Raw genomic sequence first — 20,945 nt, forward strand, 5'->3', positions numbered from 1 at the left:
TCATCCCATTTTACGTTCGCTTTTTCCTCTTGTCCCATGATCGCCAAAATGGTGTTATTGTGTCCTTTTTTTTACATCATATTTGTGTTCTTTTATACGTGTTGCCAAATTACGTCTAGTTACTCCAATATATTCTTTTGTTACCGCTAATTGCTCGTTCTCAAATGGAATCTTATAAACCCCCGCCTTATCCTGCATTCTCATTGCGTCCTTATCATTTCTAAGTAATCTGTATATGCTTGGTGCTCTTTTATAAATCATTTTTGTGCCTTTATATCTACATAACTCTTCTATCACTCCTTCCATTTTTCTGTCGTACGTGAACTTGCTGATCCGATCCTCTCTATTAAATCCTCTGTGTCTATGCTGTTTGTAACTCTTAATTAACCCTCCTATTACGCTCTCTTTATAACCCAACTGTTTTGCCACTTTTTTAATTCTGTCAATCTCCTTAATTTGATCTCGTACATCTGTGCAATATACGTACGCCCTTTTAATAAGCGCTTTAAACGCTGCCATCTTATATTTGAACGGATCATTAGACCACGCCGGTATATATAGGGGCGCAAGCGTTGGTTTTAAATATACTGAAGTTTGTATATCTCCCCTTCTAAATTTTATATTTATGTCCAGAAAATGGAGCTGCGTACGGCTTTTTTTTGGCAACACGTATAAAAAAACACAAATATGATGTAAAAAAAGGGCACAATAACACCATTTTGGCGATCATGGGACAAGAGGAAGGAGCGAACGTAAAATGGGATGAAGCGAAATTAGTAAAGGCAGTCCATTCACCTACGATTGCGTTAGGGATGGAAAAAGTAGAAATATATAAGAGTAAGGTGGAAAACAAATGTTTAAATGCAAAAGACGCAAATAATCTTCCAACGGCATGGAAATACATAATAGAAAAAGAAATGGGATTAAAAAACCCGTAGAAAGGACATGGCAGCATTAACTAGTTTAATCTATTTTTGATACAATATTTATTTATTTATTTATTTATTTTGTTTGTTGATTAGTAATGATTTTAATGTGTTTGTAGTTGGTTTAATGTTTAATCCGTTATTATTTAAACCGTTAAAATTTGTAAAGATTCGAAAAGTTTTAAGTGTCGCGAGCATTCGAAAGCTTTATATTCGAATTTGGAAATGTAATAAATTTTTCCTGAAGATGACCTATAAAAATTAGGTTGAAAACGTTAGAAAATAAAGAAATCAGCAAGCTCAGCAAGTAATTAGGTGTTTGTGTATTATTATTGGTAAATCTGCTGAGGAAGTAAGGATTGTTTCAATGGCGGCACCGGCCAACATGTATAAGTTATACAGAAAGGTTGCGTTGAAACTAGTTAAGACTGGCTGCAAATTGAGGTTTCTTAAGGAATGTGCGGATAAAAAGGTATTTCCGATGTCCATACACAGAATTAGAGTACCGTTAGAATGCCACACGTTAAGAAAGAGGTTTCAGGAGGCATGTTTACGTAGGTCAATCAGACTTATGAAGAACAAAAAATATGGAATTTTAAATGAGTGCATTGATTTGGAAAACACAATATACCAAAGAAATCCAGAATGGTTAAAAGAGATCAACGGTAGAACAGTAAAGCTTACAGAAAGGGTTGAAAATACCTTGGAAAGGAAATATTGCAGAAAGATGGCATGGATTATAAAGAAACAGGCTCCCAAAGGGCAAATACGAGATATAAAGCCATACATCCTATGGGACCAGATTGAGGTACCAAAAGAGGTAGAGAAGGTGTTAAAGAATGGGCCCAATTATGTTCCTGGTGACAAAAGCGAATGGGAAACTGCAATAGCTGAACTGGAAAGAGGGATGACCGGCCTTAACGAGGTTGAAAGAGATTATTTCAGATGGAAAATGGCATTTAGAAAAAAGAAAGAGGAACTAAAAATGAAGGGAAAAGAAAGATTAAATATGAAGTTTACAAAGGAATGGATGGCAAGAGAGCAGCTAGTGTTAACAAAAGCGGATAAGACTAAACAAATGGTAATTATGAAAAGAGAAAGGTATAATGAAGCCATCAAGGATTATATTAGGAAGACGGAATGTGATATTGTGGATGAAAAGATTGTAACGGCAACGAACAACAAGGTTAAGCGGCTTGAAAGAACACCACTCTCAACGTACCTGCCATTCTTAAAAAGATCGCATAATCCTAACCCCCGAATGCCACGAATATTTGCGTTCGCGAAAACACATAAGGAGGGCAAGGAGATTCGGCCGGTAGTTGAAAAATGCAATGCACCAACCTTTATACTGGAGAAGAGATTAAAAAAGTACATATATGAGGAGATGGTGGAAAATATGTATGTAGCGAATGATCCGAATAAGGTAGTAAAGGAGTTGCAGGAGTTGGCTTTAATGAACGATGAGGTGGGGACGGTAATGGATTATGAAAGCATGTACCCGTCCGTGAATCTAACATCATGCTTCAATGCCCTTACTGAATTTTTGATAGAGCATAATCCAGGGTTGGCGGCGCATGTTGAGGACTTGAATGGACTTGCGGATTTGATGTGCTATCAATCATTTTTTGGATTTGATGGGGTGACATACAAGCAAAAGAAAGGTGTCCCGATGGGAAGTCCCATGTCGGGACTCCTATGCGAGTTAGTAGTACGTCAACTAGAAAAAGATATCCTAAGATCATTTGAGGAGTACATTGTAATGTACAAAAGATATGTGGATGACGTATTGATAATTTGGAAAGATGAACGAAAGATTGGAGATTTTTTAATTGCTATGAATGACAATCCGCATGGGTTACAGCTAAAAATGGAACAAAAAAGCCGTACGCAGCTCCATTTTCTGGACATAAATATAAAATTTAGAAGGGGAGATATACAAACTTCAGTATATTTAAAACCAACGCTTGCGCCCCTATATATACCGGCGTGGTCTAATGATCCGTTCAAATATAAGATGGCAGCGTTTAAAGCGCTTATTAAAAGGGCGTACGTATATTGCACAGATGTACGAGATCAAATTAAGGAGATTGACAGAATTAAAAAAGTGGCAAAACAGTTGGGTTATAAAGAGAGCGTAATAGGAGGGTTAATTAAGAGTTACAAACAGCATAGACACAGAGGATTTAATAGAGAGGATCGGATCAGCAAGTTCACGTACGACAGAAAAATGGAAGGAGTGATAGAAGAGTTATGTAGATATAAAGGCACAAAAATGATTTATAAAAGAGCACCAAGCATATACAGATTACTTAGAAATGATAAGGACGCAATGAGAATGCAGGATAAGGCGGGGGTTTATAAGATTCCATTTGAGAACGAGCAATTAGCGGTAACAAAAGAATATATTGGAGTAACTAGACGTAATTTGGCAACACGTATAAAAGAACACAAATATGATGTAAAAAAAAGGCACAATAACACCATTTTGGCGATCATGGGACAAGAGGAAGGAGCGAACGTAAAATGGGATGAAGCGAGAATAGTAAAGGCAGTCCATTCACCTACGATTGCGTTAGGGATGGAAAAAGTAGAAATATATAAGAGTAAGGTGGAAAACAAATGTTTAAATGCAAAAGACGCAAATAATCTTCCAACGGCATGGAAATACATAATAGAAAAAGAAATGGGATTAAAAAACCCGTAGAAAGGACATGGCAGCATTAACTAGTTTAATCTATTTTTGATACAATATTTATTTATTTATTTATTTATTTTGTTTGTTAATTAGTAATGATTTTAATGTGTTTGTAGTTGGTTTAATGTTTAATCCATTATTATTTAAACCGTTAAAATTTGTAAAGATTCGAAAAGTTTTAAGTGTCGCGAGCATTCGAAAGCTTTATATTCGAATTTGGAAATGTAAAAAATTTTTCCTGAAGATGACCTATAAAAATTAGGTTGAAAACGTTAGAAAATAAAGAAATCAGCAAGCTCAGCAAGTAATTAGGTGTTTGTGTATTATTATATTTTTATCATTTTCAGAATCATAAAAACAATTATTCGAATATTAGAAAACCCAAGAAGTTAAATTGACTTATTTCAGTGTTCCAACGATATTTGTATGAAAGCGATAATCAGGTGATACCGGAAATGTTTCGATTTCTTTAAGATTTTTATTAAATTTTAGCTAGCGAAGCTATTAAGCTTTTTGTCAGCCAGTTATATTGACAAATCGCGAGAGAACGTTTGGAAAAGAAATGACTCGTTTGTTTCAATCGAAATTTTGAAAATTAATAATAGCGATCATTTTCTACTATGTGATAATATATTCGTAATAATATTCCTCTTCAATCTTCTGAAACCGTGTTTTCTTAATTTCTATGATTCACAAACACAAGTCCTGCTACTATTTTAACACTTGGCGGTTTTTCATCTTTATTTAGTTGATACATTATTACACGTTCCGGGCACTGCCCCTTTTCAGTCAACTAAATATTTAAAAAGTTATAAATAAATTCCTTTTTACATGATAACGCAACACAAAAAAGTAATTCTATAAATATATACTTAAGTTTATAGTTTAAGTTTAAGTTATAAGTTTAAGTTTATAGATCTTTTTGTAAAAAGTACCATTAGATTTTCTATCCAATTTGAAAGGCATACAATAGTATAAGGGAAATGCAGTTTTTTACATCCGATTATATAAGTTCTACATATCTTCCTGCAAATTTATAAATCAACAGTATATTCTTGATATTTATATAAATTATCAAAAATCTTTCTCCAAATACTACGTACCTTAAAAATTATCCGATCTTGTATTTACTAGTGAGATTACAAATTTCGCATTTTTAACAATCAAAAACAAGTTTCACCAGCTCGGAATTTAGTTACATCTATTTTACGAACGAGCAACCACATATAAATATATTACGATACTATTTAAAAAAAAAGCAACTAATACATAAATATGAGCCGTTTATTTTGAAAGTGGGGCAAGTCCATTTTTGAAAAAAATGGAGATAATGGTAGTTATAGATAAAACTTGTTATGATTTTTTATGCGTGAACAATTTATAGTAAAAAAAAATTCAGATTCTAGTATTTGGGAGATGGAAGTTTTAGCTCTTAACAGTATTGTAAATATGTAAATTTATTTTAAAAGTGGTGCAAGTCCATCTTAGATGTAAATTATTTTTGACCGAATATATTACAGCAAAATTTAGCTCTGGTTGCTGTATGGTGAAGCAATGTGGCCGTTTGACATCATGTCTGAAATCTAGAGTGTTTCTATCTATCTATCTTTGGTATTGAAAGTCGCACGTTGTACAATATTTCATAAATAACGAAAAGTATATCTTAACCCTTTTGCTCCTTCACACTACAAAAATTTTTTCTTCATTCCATCACTTATTTTTATTGAAAAATATTATTAATTTCAACTGAAAAACTGGTTTTTTATTTTTTTTCAATTTTGCCAAATTGGTTCCTAAATGGCACCTTTCCCTCTGGATAGACAACTTTACATCGACCTACAGGGGCAACGGGTGGCTTCTAGTTACTGTAAAAAAGAGAGAGAGAAAGAAAGAAATTGATGTCATTTATTTAATTGTCATCACGACACAAAAAACAATATATTAAGAAAATACAAAAAAATGATGTTTAATATTTTTGCCAACAGATAGCGCCAGCCTCTCACCTTATATATATATATATATATATACACACACACATAAATCTCTTACATGTTAATTCTCTTCAGATATATAAAACATATATTTAAGTGTATAAAAGTTATATATATAAAGCATTAAAAATATCAATTCTCTAAGAAAAGATATTTTCTAAACTTATATGTGTGTATATATAGAGAGCAAAACTTATATATAAAAACTTTAAAAATATCGATGTTCTTATACATTCAAAATAAAAATACATAAAACTTTCGAATATCGACGCGTATTTAAAAATATTAATTCTCTTATATCTATATAAAACGACGATTTATTGCAGAAATGCTTGTTCAAATCCCGCTGAAAAGTATATCCGAAGAGGCACCTAAAATGAGTGTGGTTTTAATGTCTACAAGAGCTTTTGGGATAATAATTATTTCAAAAACGCTCGAGCAATTTATTCCAATTATTGCGAAATTTGTCAATTTTTAGCCTTTGCTCAACGTCTTTCCTGCGAAATCGTGAGCGTTTCTGCGATAAAAGTTATAAAATGTTAAAAGTTTAACAAATTATCTCAGAGTCTCTCAATCATATACTACTATTAAATGATCGAGTTAACACACGACTATATCACATAAAAATTTAAAAATAAAATTTATGTGTAAAAATCTAACTAAACTATCTGTTAAATCTTGAAGACAACATGTTTTCGAGAAAAATGAAATAAGAACCTCCTCAAATAGTCGATTTACAACCCAGAAAAAAGCATTTGTCATTAGAGTCATAAAAGAATTAACGTTTATTGTCTCTCACAGTAGGGGTTGTGCGAAGTCCATTAACAAATCTTTTTGCAGTAATACTAAACTTCTACTAAGTTCACACGAATGAGTCATGTTTCTTCCTTACATCCAAACAAACAAGATGACAATCGGTGAAATGTGAATTAATTTATGAGTTGAAATATGCAATGTTTATTAATTGCATATTTTTACATCAACTTATGTAAAAATAAATATTATAAAGGTAACTTTGTCAATACACAAGTAATTTATACTTCTAGATAGAAAACAAAGCGCAGAATTTAACAGAAAAATTTTAGTTTTTTTATGTGATAGATAAAATTTAATAATTTCATAATAAAAACACGGTTCTGAGAGGCACTTGCAACTCAGACAAGGGAAATTGTAGCGACTCACAGAGGGTAATCAGCAAACCATTTTGAACAATTTTCATTTGTGAGAAGCAAAGTTGATTACTATCAAAGTGCTGCATGTTTATTTTAATCAATTTAAGAATGCTAACTTAAGTAAAGAACGATAAAAAATTTCACAAATCAGATTAATGTTTTAATTGGGTAAAACAAATAGAAGCATGCAATTAAACGAAATTTATTAAAATTAGTACATGTTTAATTATGAATAAAAATAAACACTTTAACAATATCAAATCAGAATATATTTTACAACTATGATGATTACTGGCGTAAGACAACAAAAATTTTTTTGCTTTTTGTATGTTTGTAACGGTAATATATTCAAAAGACAACTCGTTTCGTATTAAATATACTAAACGCTTCGTTATAAAGTATTTCTGAACTTATTTTAATTATTTTGATTTATTTAAACAGAATATTCCTATTAATATGAACAACTCCCTATTCTTTGAATCAGAAGAAACACGTCCTTACGATGGATTAGAGGGAATTTTTCTGTAGAATTGGTTCTTCTTGACAGAGAAACCTTGATGTCAATTTTATTCTAGAAATATGAATGACAAAAACGAAAACAATCGATATAGAGGTACGTGATAAGTACAGTATGTCTACTGTGTAATTTTCAGTATTTTTGTCACGTAATGTAATAATGTCTGTTACGTCTGTAATTATTGACACAGACGACGTAGTCACTGCCAACACAAAAACGGATAACATGGAAAAGTTTTCTTCAGCTATGTTTAGCTCTTTCCTACTTAAATATTTTAAATTATTTTTTCGAACTAAGTCAAACTGACTTCGTATTCGACGTATCAGCTAGTGGTATAAAAAAGCACATGAACAATCTGTGTAAGAAAGGTAATATACCGTCAGAGGAAACAAAGTGTTCATCGCCTATGTCGATTATGCAGTACATTTGAAGGAGAACAATAGTAATTCAAGTTCTTCTTAATGACGAAACGAGTATTTGGAAAAATTGACAATATATCATGGAGTAAAATTCTATTTCTGTTTACATCAAAAAATCTGATTACAAAACTGCAATTGAAAATTTTCAGAAGCTAAAGTGTTTGAAACCACAATGATGCAAAGGAAATGTTTCTTGTATACTTTTTATTCTGTGTGCTACAAATACGCCGATTCTTCAATTCAGGCTTTCCGAGAAGCGTTTCCTTCTGTCAACTCTGTTACCATTAAGCGTTTGCCCTTTATTATATTAATTACACCCATCCAATGTGAAAGCGACAAAAAGTTAGCCTTGTTTGCAAAGTTAATTATAAAAATATTAATGCTTTAAAAGAAATTAATGGTAATGGAACTGAAGGCACTACATACTTTATATCTATAATTTTAATATAGTGAAATATTGTTAATGTTAAGTCTTTGAATAAACATACTAGATTAAAAAATGATGCTTTTATAGCAATTTGTTTTGTTAACCAGAAACAGTTATATTACAGTATTTAAGAGTTATTTTAATTTTGTCTAAAAAGTGGGTAATTTTATCAAAAGGAAATTTGTATAATGGCTTCAGTGACAGACTTTTGATGCATTTCAGCAAACTGGCTATGGGTTATATGGCTCGGCATTGTTTTCATTAAACAAACTGTGAGTAAATTTTATGTTATTTAATAAACGATAAGAAGTAGAATTTTGAAATTCATTATCTTCTTATATCCACCTTATAAGTATTCTTATAAGATACCTTACGTATACTTATAAAATCACCTAAAAAGATATAAGTATTTTTATAAGTGTACTCATAAGTATTCATTCAAAATTTATCTCTTCTTATTTTATAGACAAAAACTTACGTTTTACGATTCGTTACTTTATATTGTCATCTATTCAAATCAAATCGCTGCATACTTCAAAACACTTGGCTTAAATATCGGTAACACTTATTGAGATCATCCCAAAATAATCGCTGATAATACAGTCCGTTTGACGATTTTGAAGAAACGTAAAGTATACAAAATATTGCATTCATAGAATATGCTGACATAAAAATTGAAAAAACAATGACAATTGGATGCCCACAAGGATCGTGTTCAGGCCCCACTTTCTGGTCCATCCTACAAAATGACTTTATAAATACTGAGACAATAATAGGAACGAAAATAACAGCGTTTGCAAATGATATATTAGTGGTTTGCTCAGCTAACAGTCAGATGCAAATCGAGAAAAAATGTAATAACATATTGGAGAGGATAGCCAACTGGGAAAAGAAAAACAAATTACAGTTCAACCCCGATAAAACTACGGCCATCGCGTTTACGATTTGCAAAGTGGATAAAAGACAGCCAACGATAAAATTGCAAAACAAAAGCATAAAATGTTCTAATCAAATAATATACTTAGGTATGACAATAAACAACAAATTGTCATGGAATGCCCACCTTGAATCTGTCAAAAAGAAAGTTGGCAATCTTTTTCAAGAAATTACCAAAGTGGCAAAAAAAATGGAGTACAGGAGGTACTGCCCTAACTCAAGTATACAAAAGCGTAGTAATACAAATAACTACATATGGCGCTCAAGTATGGGGAAATAGAGCAGAAATGACTAATATGAAAAGAAAGATAATAAGCTTTCAACGTAAATTTCTCCTACGAATAACAGGTGCATATAGAACCACGTCTAATGATGCATTATGTGTAATGGCAGGCATCCTACCAATGGACTTAGAAATAAGTCAATGGAGGGATATTCGAAAAATTTTAAAAGAAAAAATAACATATGGTGCAATACTAACAGAGAAAGACGAAATAGAATATCAAATCAAAAGATATCAACAATTGAAAAGATATGAGTGGAAAAAGATACAAATAAAAGAATATAGTCCATTAACTAAAAATAGAATTTATACGGATGGCTCGAGAACCCCAGAAGGAGTAGGAGATGCATACATATATATATCAAATAATAGAGAACAATACAACAGGAAAATCAAACTAGATAAAAGATGCAATAATTATCAGGCAGAACTTGTAGCCTTAGAACAGGCTGTAAGCTGGATTAGCAACAACATGAAAAATATAACAATCACAATCTGTACAGATAGTCATTCCATATTAAAAGCATTGAATGACGACGAAAGCAAACATGAACTCATCGACAACATTAGAAAATATATCTTAGCAAATAAAAACAATATATCTTTCAGCTGGGTAAGAGCAAATATGGGTGACCCTGGAAACGAGAAACTATTATTCATAAATTTAAAAAAATTTTTGTCAAATTCACTTTTGCTAGCTTTTTTTTCATTGTTAAAAAAATATATGGACTTAAGTATCGTGCTTGTTTAAAAGAAAGAATTCTATGGATTTTTTTAAAAATTAAAACCTTTCTCTAGATAAATTTTTAAGTTTTCATAATATGTAATAGAGTGCGATTTATCTTTTAAAGTGGGAACTAATTTTTTTATATTAGTGTTAAATTTTAGATTTAAAGAAGATAAAAGCAATTTTTGATAGGTAGATAAATCTTCAAATTCTACTTTTTCATGGTTTACAGCTAAAGGAAAATCGTTATGAAGGTTATGAAGCGAAACTGGATACTCTAAATCTACTTCGAGTATGTATCCTATTTCGGATTCTGAAGAAACATTTTTAACATTAAATTCATCAATTTCGGATTGTCGTAACCAACGAAACTCCGAATACGGGAGATATTTAACCATACTTAATCCATATAAATTATTGCTATCAATTATCACTATATAACTATGGGGTTTCGAATTATTATAAGTTTGCGATAAGTAAGGATTGTTTGCTTTAGAATATCTTTTTCTGACCAATGACAGCCCTCCACGAATTGCAGATTCTATATACAGATACAAATCCAAATCAGTGAATAGATCTAGTTATATTTTAGCCATTTTTAATCCAGCTATAAATGTAAGGTTTGGAGAAGTTAAAAAATAAATTGGATCAAAACTGTAATACTTTAATGATAAATTACGAAAATTTGTAAAAACATCTGCAAGTAAAATTGTATCAGTAAATTGATATAAATGCAAATAATCTAAAAATTTTGTACAGTTAAATGGTTTCCATACAAGATGAGCTAAATCATATTCTTTTGAGCTTATATGACTTCTAGTCAAATCGTTGTAAAACGATTTCTTATCCAGTAAGATTTATTATTTAATTTTAAAAAATTATTGAACCAACTATAGGGGAAAATACCCTTTATTTCAATAGATACCTATTTTTATTACTGGAAAAAAATGATTAAAAATTGAAAATTCGTAGTTTTACTTTACTAAATTATCAACTAAATTTGCTAAAGAAAAATTTAAAAAATTGTAACTGTCTAAAAATTTATAGCAATCTAAAGTATATGTAGTATATTTTTCCATATTGACAGGAATAATTTTAAGAGAAGATATATACTTTTTAGAAATATCTTTTATAATTAGATGTGAATCGTAACCAGAAAAATTGTTAGAACAACAGAGATAAAGAGTTTTAGATTTAAGTTCAAATTACATGCTTGGCAAAGTATCTGACGATAATTACCATTTAAGGGATTACGGTCAATTATGCTCACATCATTAGAGGAAAACTTTCTTCCACAAATATTACATTTATCTCGATTAATAGAATTTGGAATTGTACGACAATCTAATTGAATATTCAGTTTTATTTCTTTAATAAGGCGGTCTGATAGTTCTTTTAGTCTAGTTAGAAAATTATCTATAACATTATCTCCACAATAAAATTTAAAAAAGATAATTGTATCGTTTTTACCCAAAACAATCATTGCATAACAAATAGGTTTATGAACTTGCGTAACAGTACTAAAAATAGTATCTGTTGATTGCATAGGATTAGAAACTGTTTCTGTTAAACATTCAAAGTCACAGAATATTACTACGGGATGTTTAAGCATTTTAAAAAATTCGTTAAATTTAAGAATAGAATTTTCGACTTTAGGAACTGACAGTCTTTGAAATTTGAAATTTGTACATTTAAACAATTTTTACAATAGTAATAAAGTGTTCTCTGTTTATCGTGTAAAAGTCTATTAAAGTTCCGTATTAAAAAATAATGATTTTGATATAACAATAGATTTACATTTTTATCGAATTTAAATTTACTTATATAATAAGGAAAAACAATATCCTTATAACCATATACATTAATACAAATAGCATTTGATTTTTCTCAAAAATCAATATTTTATCTAATGAAACAGGAAATTTTAAATTTGAACAATTAATAAATTTTAAATATTTTCTATAAGTAGATACTTTATTTTTATTATTTGCGAATGGAAAAATAGATGCAAGTATGCAATAAACAAAACATTTATCGTCTTTACAATTAATATTTAAAAGACATTTTTTGTTTTGTAATTTTTTGGGTAAAATTATAAACTCACAACCTCCAACATGACTATTATATTCTGATCTATGAACATGTATGAAATCTAATTTATATATTATCCATCTACTACCAAATATAACAGCAGTTGATATATCTCCTAGAATTTTTTCTATTGCATTCTCAATATTTTTCCAAGGTAGAAATAAAGATAAAGTTCGTTCAGCATTACTTGTAAAAAAAAATCTTTAAACTCATATTTATCTTCTGTTTCTATACATTTGTACATTATAACCTTAAGACTTACAACAAATCGAACTCTATAATCATTTCCAAAATTCATAGTTATATTAAATAATTTAGATTTTATATCTCTGAAAAAAATGGTTGGATCAACATATTCGACATTAGATTTACTATAACACTGTAGAAAATTTTGAAATGCCGATTATACTAACAAAAACATTTTTAAAATTTTTTTACCTGGGTCTAGTTTATGATTAATCAATGATTTCTAGGTGAGTTTCATTAATTTCAATTTTTCTGTCTTTTTGAAAAGAGAGTGATGTTTTCAATAGAGAGATAGAGAGAGAATTTCTGTTAAAAAATCTTTCAATTAAATTACATCATTTAAAAAAAATTATTTTACAAAGAATTTATTTACATGTAAACTTTCAATTATTTATATGTAATCTTCCAAATATTTTTGAACAGCATTTAAGGCTTGTAGAAAAAAATAAACTTCTTTCACAGGAAAATTAAACCAATTTTGAACCTCTCCTTTTGCAGAGGTCTTTGCTAGACAAATATAGTGATTCTGTCGGAAATTCTATGATTTCTAAGTTATAACCATGTGATATATAGACAAAATATGGTGGGATCGCTTTAAAAGTTGATTCATCTTTCGAAATTTCTAAATCATATTTTTTTTTTCTCTGTTGATGCATCATTAATTTTAGCTAATTTCCGTTTTTTAGGTACAAATGGATTATCAATAACAAATAACGATTGTGAATCTATAAAAAAGATGAATAACTATGAAAAAAAAATAATTTAATTTTCTTATTTAAAAAATTCAAAATCTAAAGACATACTAACTTACCTTCCATAGACATTTTTTTTCTTGAATTGTTTGTAGAGAGAAAGTCGATAAAGAACCAAGTAACTGAACTAATAAATCTTGTCTATTCCTTTCACTTCTATATCGTTTTTTGAAATAATTCTAGTAAGGGTTATTAAACTTTAATGCAAACTAATTATAGTAATTTTAAACCAATAAGAGTTATTAAACTTTGACGTAAATGATAGTAATTTTAAATAAAAAACAGTGGAGGCAAAATTATAAAGCAGGTATTGTAATTTTTAATAGCGAGAAAAAAAATGACCATCAATAAAGTTTATGTCAATTATATAATAGTATTGTAATAGCAGAATTGTAATAGCAAGAAAAAAAATTGACTTTCAATAAAGTTTATGTTAATTACAAAATTCAATATTGTAATTTTTAATAGCAAAAAAAAAACTGCTCTTCAATAAAGTTTATGTCAATTATAAAAGCGGTATTGTAATTTTTAATATGATCTTCAATGAAGTATAAAGCGGGTATTAAAATTTTTTAATAGCAATTAGGGAAAAAATTTTATTTTTGGACGAATTATAAAAGAAAATATTGTAATCTAATAGCAATCAACTTATACTAATGACTTGAAAAAATCAACAGAAGACTTGAAAACATGGTATATAAAAACATACATTTTTACATGTGATGCTAAGTTTTAAATCATATTTTTACCGGCTATTCCAAAGTACTGTGCAGATTTTATCATGAATGGAATTATGGAAAATGTCGAATATATTAAATATAAATTAAAAATAAATAATAAAATTTATAATGGGTTAAAAAAAAGAGGAAGAGTGGATTCCAGTAAAAATCCCAAAAATAGATAATCACGAAAAAAAATAATTTTTAAAACCAAAAATAAGAAGTGGATTAGCTTAAAAAAACAAGGTAACTATCTTTTTCCTATTTTAGTAAAAATTATTATTTTTTAAAATAAGATAATTGATTTAGTTAATAATTTTCAGAACATCCCGATCTTGATTGGATCTATAATGATATAAAAAATATTAATAATTATGGATCATTTAATTCGCACATTTCAGCGAATTTAAAGTCGTGGGACTTAATTAAATATGAAATAATAATAAATGGGATAACATTTAGAAAATTTATTAATCTCACTAATTTGGGGGGATACTAATGCCATTCGTTAAGCCATTTTTTTATAATCCAAAAATTCTTTTAGCTAATGATATTATTGAAGTTAAAATTGCATCTAAAAATCCTCCAGATTGGTTTACTAAAATTTTCTTTTTTTAAACATTGATTTTTTTATTTGCGAGTTTTCTTATACATGCCTTATATTTTTTTAACTTATTCACTTTAACCAGTAAACAACCTTGAAAAGTGTTTTTACAAATTTCACATATAACTTTTATTTGATTGGCAGAAGCTTCTTTTAACAATGCTTTTCTCTGAGCAGATGTTGTCTTTGCAAGCACATTTAACAGATGAAAATGTTTCTTGATATTCTTCATTTTTGTGGAATATCAACCCAATATACACCTTGATTGTCGAGAAAACAGAAATCTCTTAAACACAATTCTTTATCTGTGGACAGGGTGAAAATCAATTAATAAATATCCGTACGGTTTGGATGTTGCAGTTAGATATGCATCTTTAAAGTAGGACATCTTACCTATAAACGCTTGTCGAGCAAGACAGTTAATTTGACTTTCATCTCTATTATTCTTAAATAATATTAAATAATGAGTATATAAACTTATATTCCTCATTACTTTATTACGAGGAAATAAATTTTGCATTATCAATATAACACTTATATTTTTATGATGAGATTGAACGGTAAATAATTCAGCAATTTTTACGATTAAGGAATACATTAAATCGTCTGTAATTATTAAATCTACATTTTCAATATTTTCAGGGATACCGCATTTAAAATGAATATTTTTTTCTTCAACAAACCAAGGTTGAAACATTGAGTAACACCATAAAATTTTTTTCAATGGTTTTTCATAGATATTTTCATGCAACATTTTCTGAACTAAAGAAGTTTTTCCAGATTGCGATGGACCAACGACGATACAACTTGACGGGTGTTTTAAACACATTTCATACAAAGTAAGTCAAATTTTTTTTTTAATAATTGCACACCGATATATTTATGAGGTAGTCCTTTGCTCGTGAATTTTCGAATATAATGTACAACTCTTCCAGCATTTGCACATTTATGTAAATAAATGTTTCTATCTAAATGTAAAGAATATTCGCAAGTAGTATTTTTTATATCAATTTTTTTAAAACCCGATCTACTTAATAAAACTATAAAAACTGTTACAAAAACTATTTCAAAACAGTTTATACTAACAAGAATGGCTACTGTTTATACAACATGATGTAAAATGATGTTTAGAACCAAAAATCATTGCGTATTAAAATATATCACAAAACATTAGTGCGCATGCGCAAAAACATAATAAAACTAAATCGCAAATTTAAAATTATTTTATTCAAAAAAATAATGAAAGGGTGCGATGACAATATGCTACTTGCGATTCGTTGGACTGCGTCTTTTTCCATCAATGAAAAATTATTAGTTTCTTACGCCTTCTCTAGAAGCTTGTTCCCTTGCATCGATTTGGCAAAAGAATCTGCTAAAGCACAAAAGTTTTCTCTGACCTTTAAATTCTATACTCTGTAGACTTTCAACCGTGGTTTAAACCAAAAGTGAAACATTTTCGATGGATGCTTACAGCGAAGAAATCTTACCATCATTTCAGCTTAGAAATTTTAAAAAAATCTGACAAAATATTTGGCAATTTCGAAGAGTATTTTACCAACACAGACAAACACGATCCTCACTGTGGACCCGAAAATAATATTCCAAAAATGTATTTTGAATACAAAAGTGAAAAACAATAAATTACATTTTTTCGAAAATTTTGTCTTGTCTAATTTAATTATTTATTAACACAAAACCAGTTTATTAGCGAAAAAAACGATTGTGCTTATGTCATTTTTAAAGTTCATTGACCTGAGTAGTTGCGTCATAAAAAATATATAAAGCAAGTCAATAAATAAAACTAATTATTTTTTATATCAGTATTGGAAGAGAAAGGATCGTTTTCTTATTATAATGGATAGTAATAAGGTAGAAATGTTAGTTTGCGAAATAGGTGCAGATTTTAATTGGAAGGATTTCTCCAAATTAAATTTAAGCAAAGAACTAATAAAGAAACTTGAAGATAAAGTTGATTGGGACATTATTTCTGAAAAAACTAATCTTAGTAATGAATTTATTAACGATTACAACATAAATTAAATTGGAGTAAACTTTGGAAAAACAAACGCTTCTCCAGCGATTTTATACAAAAGCATGTCTAACAAATTAAATAGGACGATGTTTGTCGCTATCAACTTCTATCAGAAAACTTTTTGACTCGATATCATGATCGTCTGAACTGGGATCTTGTGTGTCTCAATATCAAAGACTGAGTCAAAATTTTATGTTAACTTTTAAATATTTACTCAATATGAAGCTTGTTTGTAAATATCAACAATTGCATGAAGAAATTATTAGAGAACTTGTAAACGATGTAGATTAGAACATTATTTCAAAATTTCAAGAATTATCTGAAAAATTTATGGAAGAGTTCAAGCATAAGCTTAATTGGTGCCTAGTCATTGCCAATCAGAAACATTTATCAAACAAATTTGTATCAGATAATTAACATTTTTCTTTTGTTCACGTTTTAGCGAAAATATGTGAAAAGCTATAATTTTTTTAATGTCTTTTTCTAAAATAAATTTAACTTAATCGTTATTTTTCAAAATATAATTTATACATTTATAATTTTGTATAATTTTTAAATAATATTATCATTGTAAACCTTGTTCTTTATTTCAATATAAGGAAGTCATGTTTTTTATTCCAGTAAAAAAAAAAGAGTTAGCGATTATTTAATTATCATCGTGACATAAAAAACACTAAGGATAATTAGTCACGTCAAACATTAAGAAAAAACTAAAAAACACAATATATGCCATAAAAGAATTGATCAAAACCAAATAACAAATAGCATGATCTGATCAGCGACGGTTTATGATATTTGTTATTTTTTAACCCATAATTTTGAAAAATAAAAATTATATATTAAAATATTTAAAAAATGATATTTAATATTTCTGTCAACAAATGGCGCCACATAAGATCCATTAATAAAAGTCTTGTTCTTTATTCCAATTTAAAAAAAAACATCGCCACATAAAAAACTTATCACCAAACATAAAAAACTGATCACCAAACATAAATAACCAGGAAATTTATTTAATCACAATTATAATTTAATATTTTTGTCAACAGATGGCACCACAAATATATTTAAATTTTTTTGTTTTTTTTTATTTATTTATTTATTTTTAACTCTTTCTGCCCTGTGAGCACTAAGAGGGCCTCTTTTATTAGGCCCATTATGGGTTCGGCCAGGCCCACAATGAGGCAACGAAGTGGTAAGAAACGTGGCACAACATATCCGAACAGACCACCCCCGAAAAATTCCTGGGGATTATTCAACTTGTTCGGATTCGATCCTGAATCCCCCAGTGTCAGATGGGTCTTAATTATTGATGTGAATATAATTTTCAGAAAAAATGCAATTATTAAAACATTAATAAAATATTAGTTCTCTTTTATAAAAAATTAGAACTGTAATGATCGCTTTATTTAATTTATATTTTTTGAAATCTAAGAATAGTTTTTCAAAGTCTGTATCTTAAACCATATCTTTAGTCTTGCCCCCCTCATTTAAAGTGTTTCCCGATTTTAAATATTATTCGCGTAAATGTCATTTTAATTCTTAAATGATTAGATCCTTAAATTAAAAAGCTATATTAAAAAAATATTAGTTTACTTTTATATAAAAAATGTTAAAATATTTCAAAAACTCTCGTTTAAATCACACGAAAAAGTATAACTGAAGAGACATAAAAATGGGTGCGGTTTTGATGAGTATAAAAGATTTTGGAATACATAATATCTCAGAAACGCTCCGGCGATTTACCGATTATTGCGAAATTCGTTGATTTCTAGCTGCTGGTCGCTGTCTTTTTTGCGAAATCAAAAAAATTACTAGGATAAAAGTTATAAAATGTTAAATTTTTACAAAATTATCCCAGAGTTTATCATATATATACTATTTATATCTAATTTTTATAATTCTAATGGTAAATTATTAATCTTTATTGAACAGATTTAGTTATTGTGTATTAATTAAATTCGTTGGCTTTCATGAAAGAATTTTTTTAAAACTTTTAGCACTTATTCAAAAACTTTTTATCATGTGATGCAATTTTTCATAGGAGCATCCTATATGAATCAGTGGGCGGCAGAATTTTGTAAAGCGCGGTTTGGTGTTTCTGTGTTTCTTGTTTTTTCGAAGTTCACTGCAATAAATTTTTATTACGTGGATTCATACATTTTGCGTTGTTTTTAACAGATAAAAAATGGAAATTTTACTCTGAATATAGAACATGTTTTTCAGAATATGCTACTTTACAGAAAGAAAAGTTGAAAATAATTTATTTTCGACAATTAGCAAGAACTGATCTTTGTTTGGATATAAATGAACGCATGTATTGTAGGTGTACTAATTTATTTGTGCATATAATTATCTAGTTTTAATTCCGAAACATTTGTAGTTTTAGTGTTTATAAGCGTGTTATTTAGACATGTCTACCAATTTAGTGCTAAAACCTAGAACTACGTCAAAGAAAAATACTAAGTTCAATTAGCAAGTAGTCTTTTTATTAGCAAATTAATTTGTTGGTAAATTTTTTTACATTTTAAGTGTAATTAGATGAAACTAAATGAATATGAATATAAAAAGTAGAATATAACAAGACTAGTAGATAAAACTATTATTACGTATTACTCGATCAGAAAATGTTCGAAAAATTATACTTGAAGAATTTTGTTTTGATAATTATGGCCTAGGGTTTATATCGAAAATATTTTTCAGTTATATTTGTAATCACAGTTCCAAATTTAATAAAATTCAACTTGATATAATGATATATCATTCGAATCGTAATGGCGCTTAAATATTTATAGGATTAATTAAAGATTTCGAATTTTGTTTGACGAAACTAAAAAAGGCAAAAGTATGTACAGTTGTATAATGAACTGAATTTAAGTTAATTAGTTGACTTTGTATGTTTTGATCTAGTTTTTTTGTAATATCACGATATACGAACTTTTGATTTTGTAAATTGTATTATACTAAAAAATAAAGATTTTTGTTATTCTCCTACTTAATGATGTATTTATAATGTTTGTAAAAACTAAATAATACTTATTAAATTGAAATCCAAGCTGTACAAAGTACTATGAATATTAGAGAAGACCGTTTTACTATAAATGACTACATCTTACTACTGCTTACTCTAATGTTGATTTTACAAAAAGTAGGTCAGACAAGTATTGTTAGACTAATGAGGTAGGCTGTTTCCATTTTCAGGGTTGTATTGGTGCTCTCGCGATTACGTCATTTACAGAAGTCACACCTACTTTTTTCTGCCGCGAGCCAATTAGGAATATTAATTTTTTTAACCAATCAGATTACTGCTGAAAATTTAAATTTGATTTATGTGGATAGATTGTTGTCTAAAATTTCATATTTATTTTAATTTTTTCTTTTTATTGTAATTTTTCAAGAACTACAGGATACTCCAAAACAAAGTTGGAAAACCCAACTATTCGTAAAAATTTTAAAACTTTACGAAATGGTCCAGTTATTTTATAAGAATTTTTCTACTAGTATAGTCGTTCCTTACCACTGCCACTCGATCGCCTTGGATGACTATTCTTGTCCCTCACTGTTAAGAGATTAAGATTGGTGTACTGCTATATATATGCCGTTTATTTTGAAAATGGGGCAGGTCCATATTTTGTTATTGAAGATATTGAAAGGTTTGCATTTCAATAAATTTACAAATTTTGGTAAGTATTAATAGATATATTTTAAATATTTTGTGGTACCAGATAATCTAAGTTTATAATCCAATAGTGTTTACAGTTCTGACTAAAAAAAGTAAAAGTTTCATTATAACTAAATGGACTTGCATCACTTTTAAAATTAATGAATAATAGTAATCGTTTATTTAATTGAGAATTTTATCAGTTGTATCAGCCTTTTTTTAATAATAAAAACAAAATACTATTTAAATTTTTATAAATATTTATTCATTTCATAAAAAAGTGAAACAAAACAAAAAATATTATAGAAGAAAATATAATATAATATTAAAAAACTTAAGTTGTATTAAGAATTACAAATAAATTATACATTTTCAGTTTATACGTAGGTATAATTAAATAAATTTTATTTGGGATTTAATATTTAAAATATTTATGATGAACCGCAAGCATATGTAGCTAAAAACCGATCTTCCCCTGAAACTTACTAGGGAATAACCCGCCGAAATCGAAAACCAGCTGTTTTCAAAGACGTTAAGCTTATTACACCGAACTGTGCCGTGTGTCACGTGGTCTGTTGCGATTTATTGTTATTTAACAAACAATTCGTTTATAAATAATACGTAATAAAGGAAATAAAGTTTTATACTAAAATTTTTTAGAAATGTATTTTATAAATTAATGTATTAAAAATTTTTTAAATTTGTTGTCAGTGTTTTTCTTGTAAATCACAAAAAACAATGTGA

The 20,945-nt window shown here is 28.5% G+C and overlaps 3 protein-coding genes across 3 annotated transcripts in view; 2 read left to right on the forward strand and 1 right to left on the reverse strand.

The window, feature by feature from the left end:
* Nucleotides 1-1,293: 1,293 nt before the first annotated feature.
* On the forward strand, nucleotides 1,294-7,315 carry LOC136970402 (uncharacterized). Its single transcript, XM_067264845.1, has 2 exons — nucleotides 1,294-3,471; nucleotides 7,229-7,315. The coding sequence occupies exons 1-2, from the start codon at nucleotides 1,294-1,296 to the stop codon at nucleotides 7,313-7,315; spliced, it is 2,265 nt and encodes a 754-aa protein (XP_067120946.1).
* Nucleotides 7,316-9,205: 1,890 nt separating this feature from the next.
* Nucleotides 9,206-10,348, forward strand: LOC136970403 (uncharacterized). Its single transcript, XM_067264846.1, has 2 exons — nucleotides 9,206-9,982; nucleotides 10,289-10,348. The coding sequence occupies exons 1-2, from the start codon at nucleotides 9,206-9,208 to the stop codon at nucleotides 10,346-10,348; spliced, it is 837 nt and encodes a 278-aa protein (XP_067120947.1).
* Nucleotides 10,349-13,060: 2,712 nt separating this feature from the next.
* Nucleotides 13,061-20,945, reverse strand: part of LOC136970404 (ATP-binding cassette sub-family C member 4-like) — a gene marked incomplete at its 5' end in the record, with an annotated part of 29,992 nt that continues 22,107 nt past the window's right edge. The window contains 2 exons of the mRNA XM_067264847.1: nucleotides 13,061-13,177; nucleotides 13,245-13,364. Of these exons, the coding sequence (XP_067120948.1) occupies nucleotides 13,061-13,177; nucleotides 13,245-13,364 (237 nt within the window). The remainder of the gene's footprint in view (nucleotides 13,178-13,244; nucleotides 13,365-20,945) is intronic.

Source organism: Centruroides vittatus, unplaced genomic scaffold (genome assembly GCF_030686945.1).
Source record: "Centruroides vittatus isolate TY-2023 unplaced genomic scaffold, ASM3068694v2 contig_1933, whole genome shotgun sequence".
In the NCBI taxonomy this organism is placed as follows: domain Eukaryota; kingdom Metazoa; phylum Arthropoda; class Arachnida; order Scorpiones; family Buthidae; genus Centruroides; species Centruroides vittatus.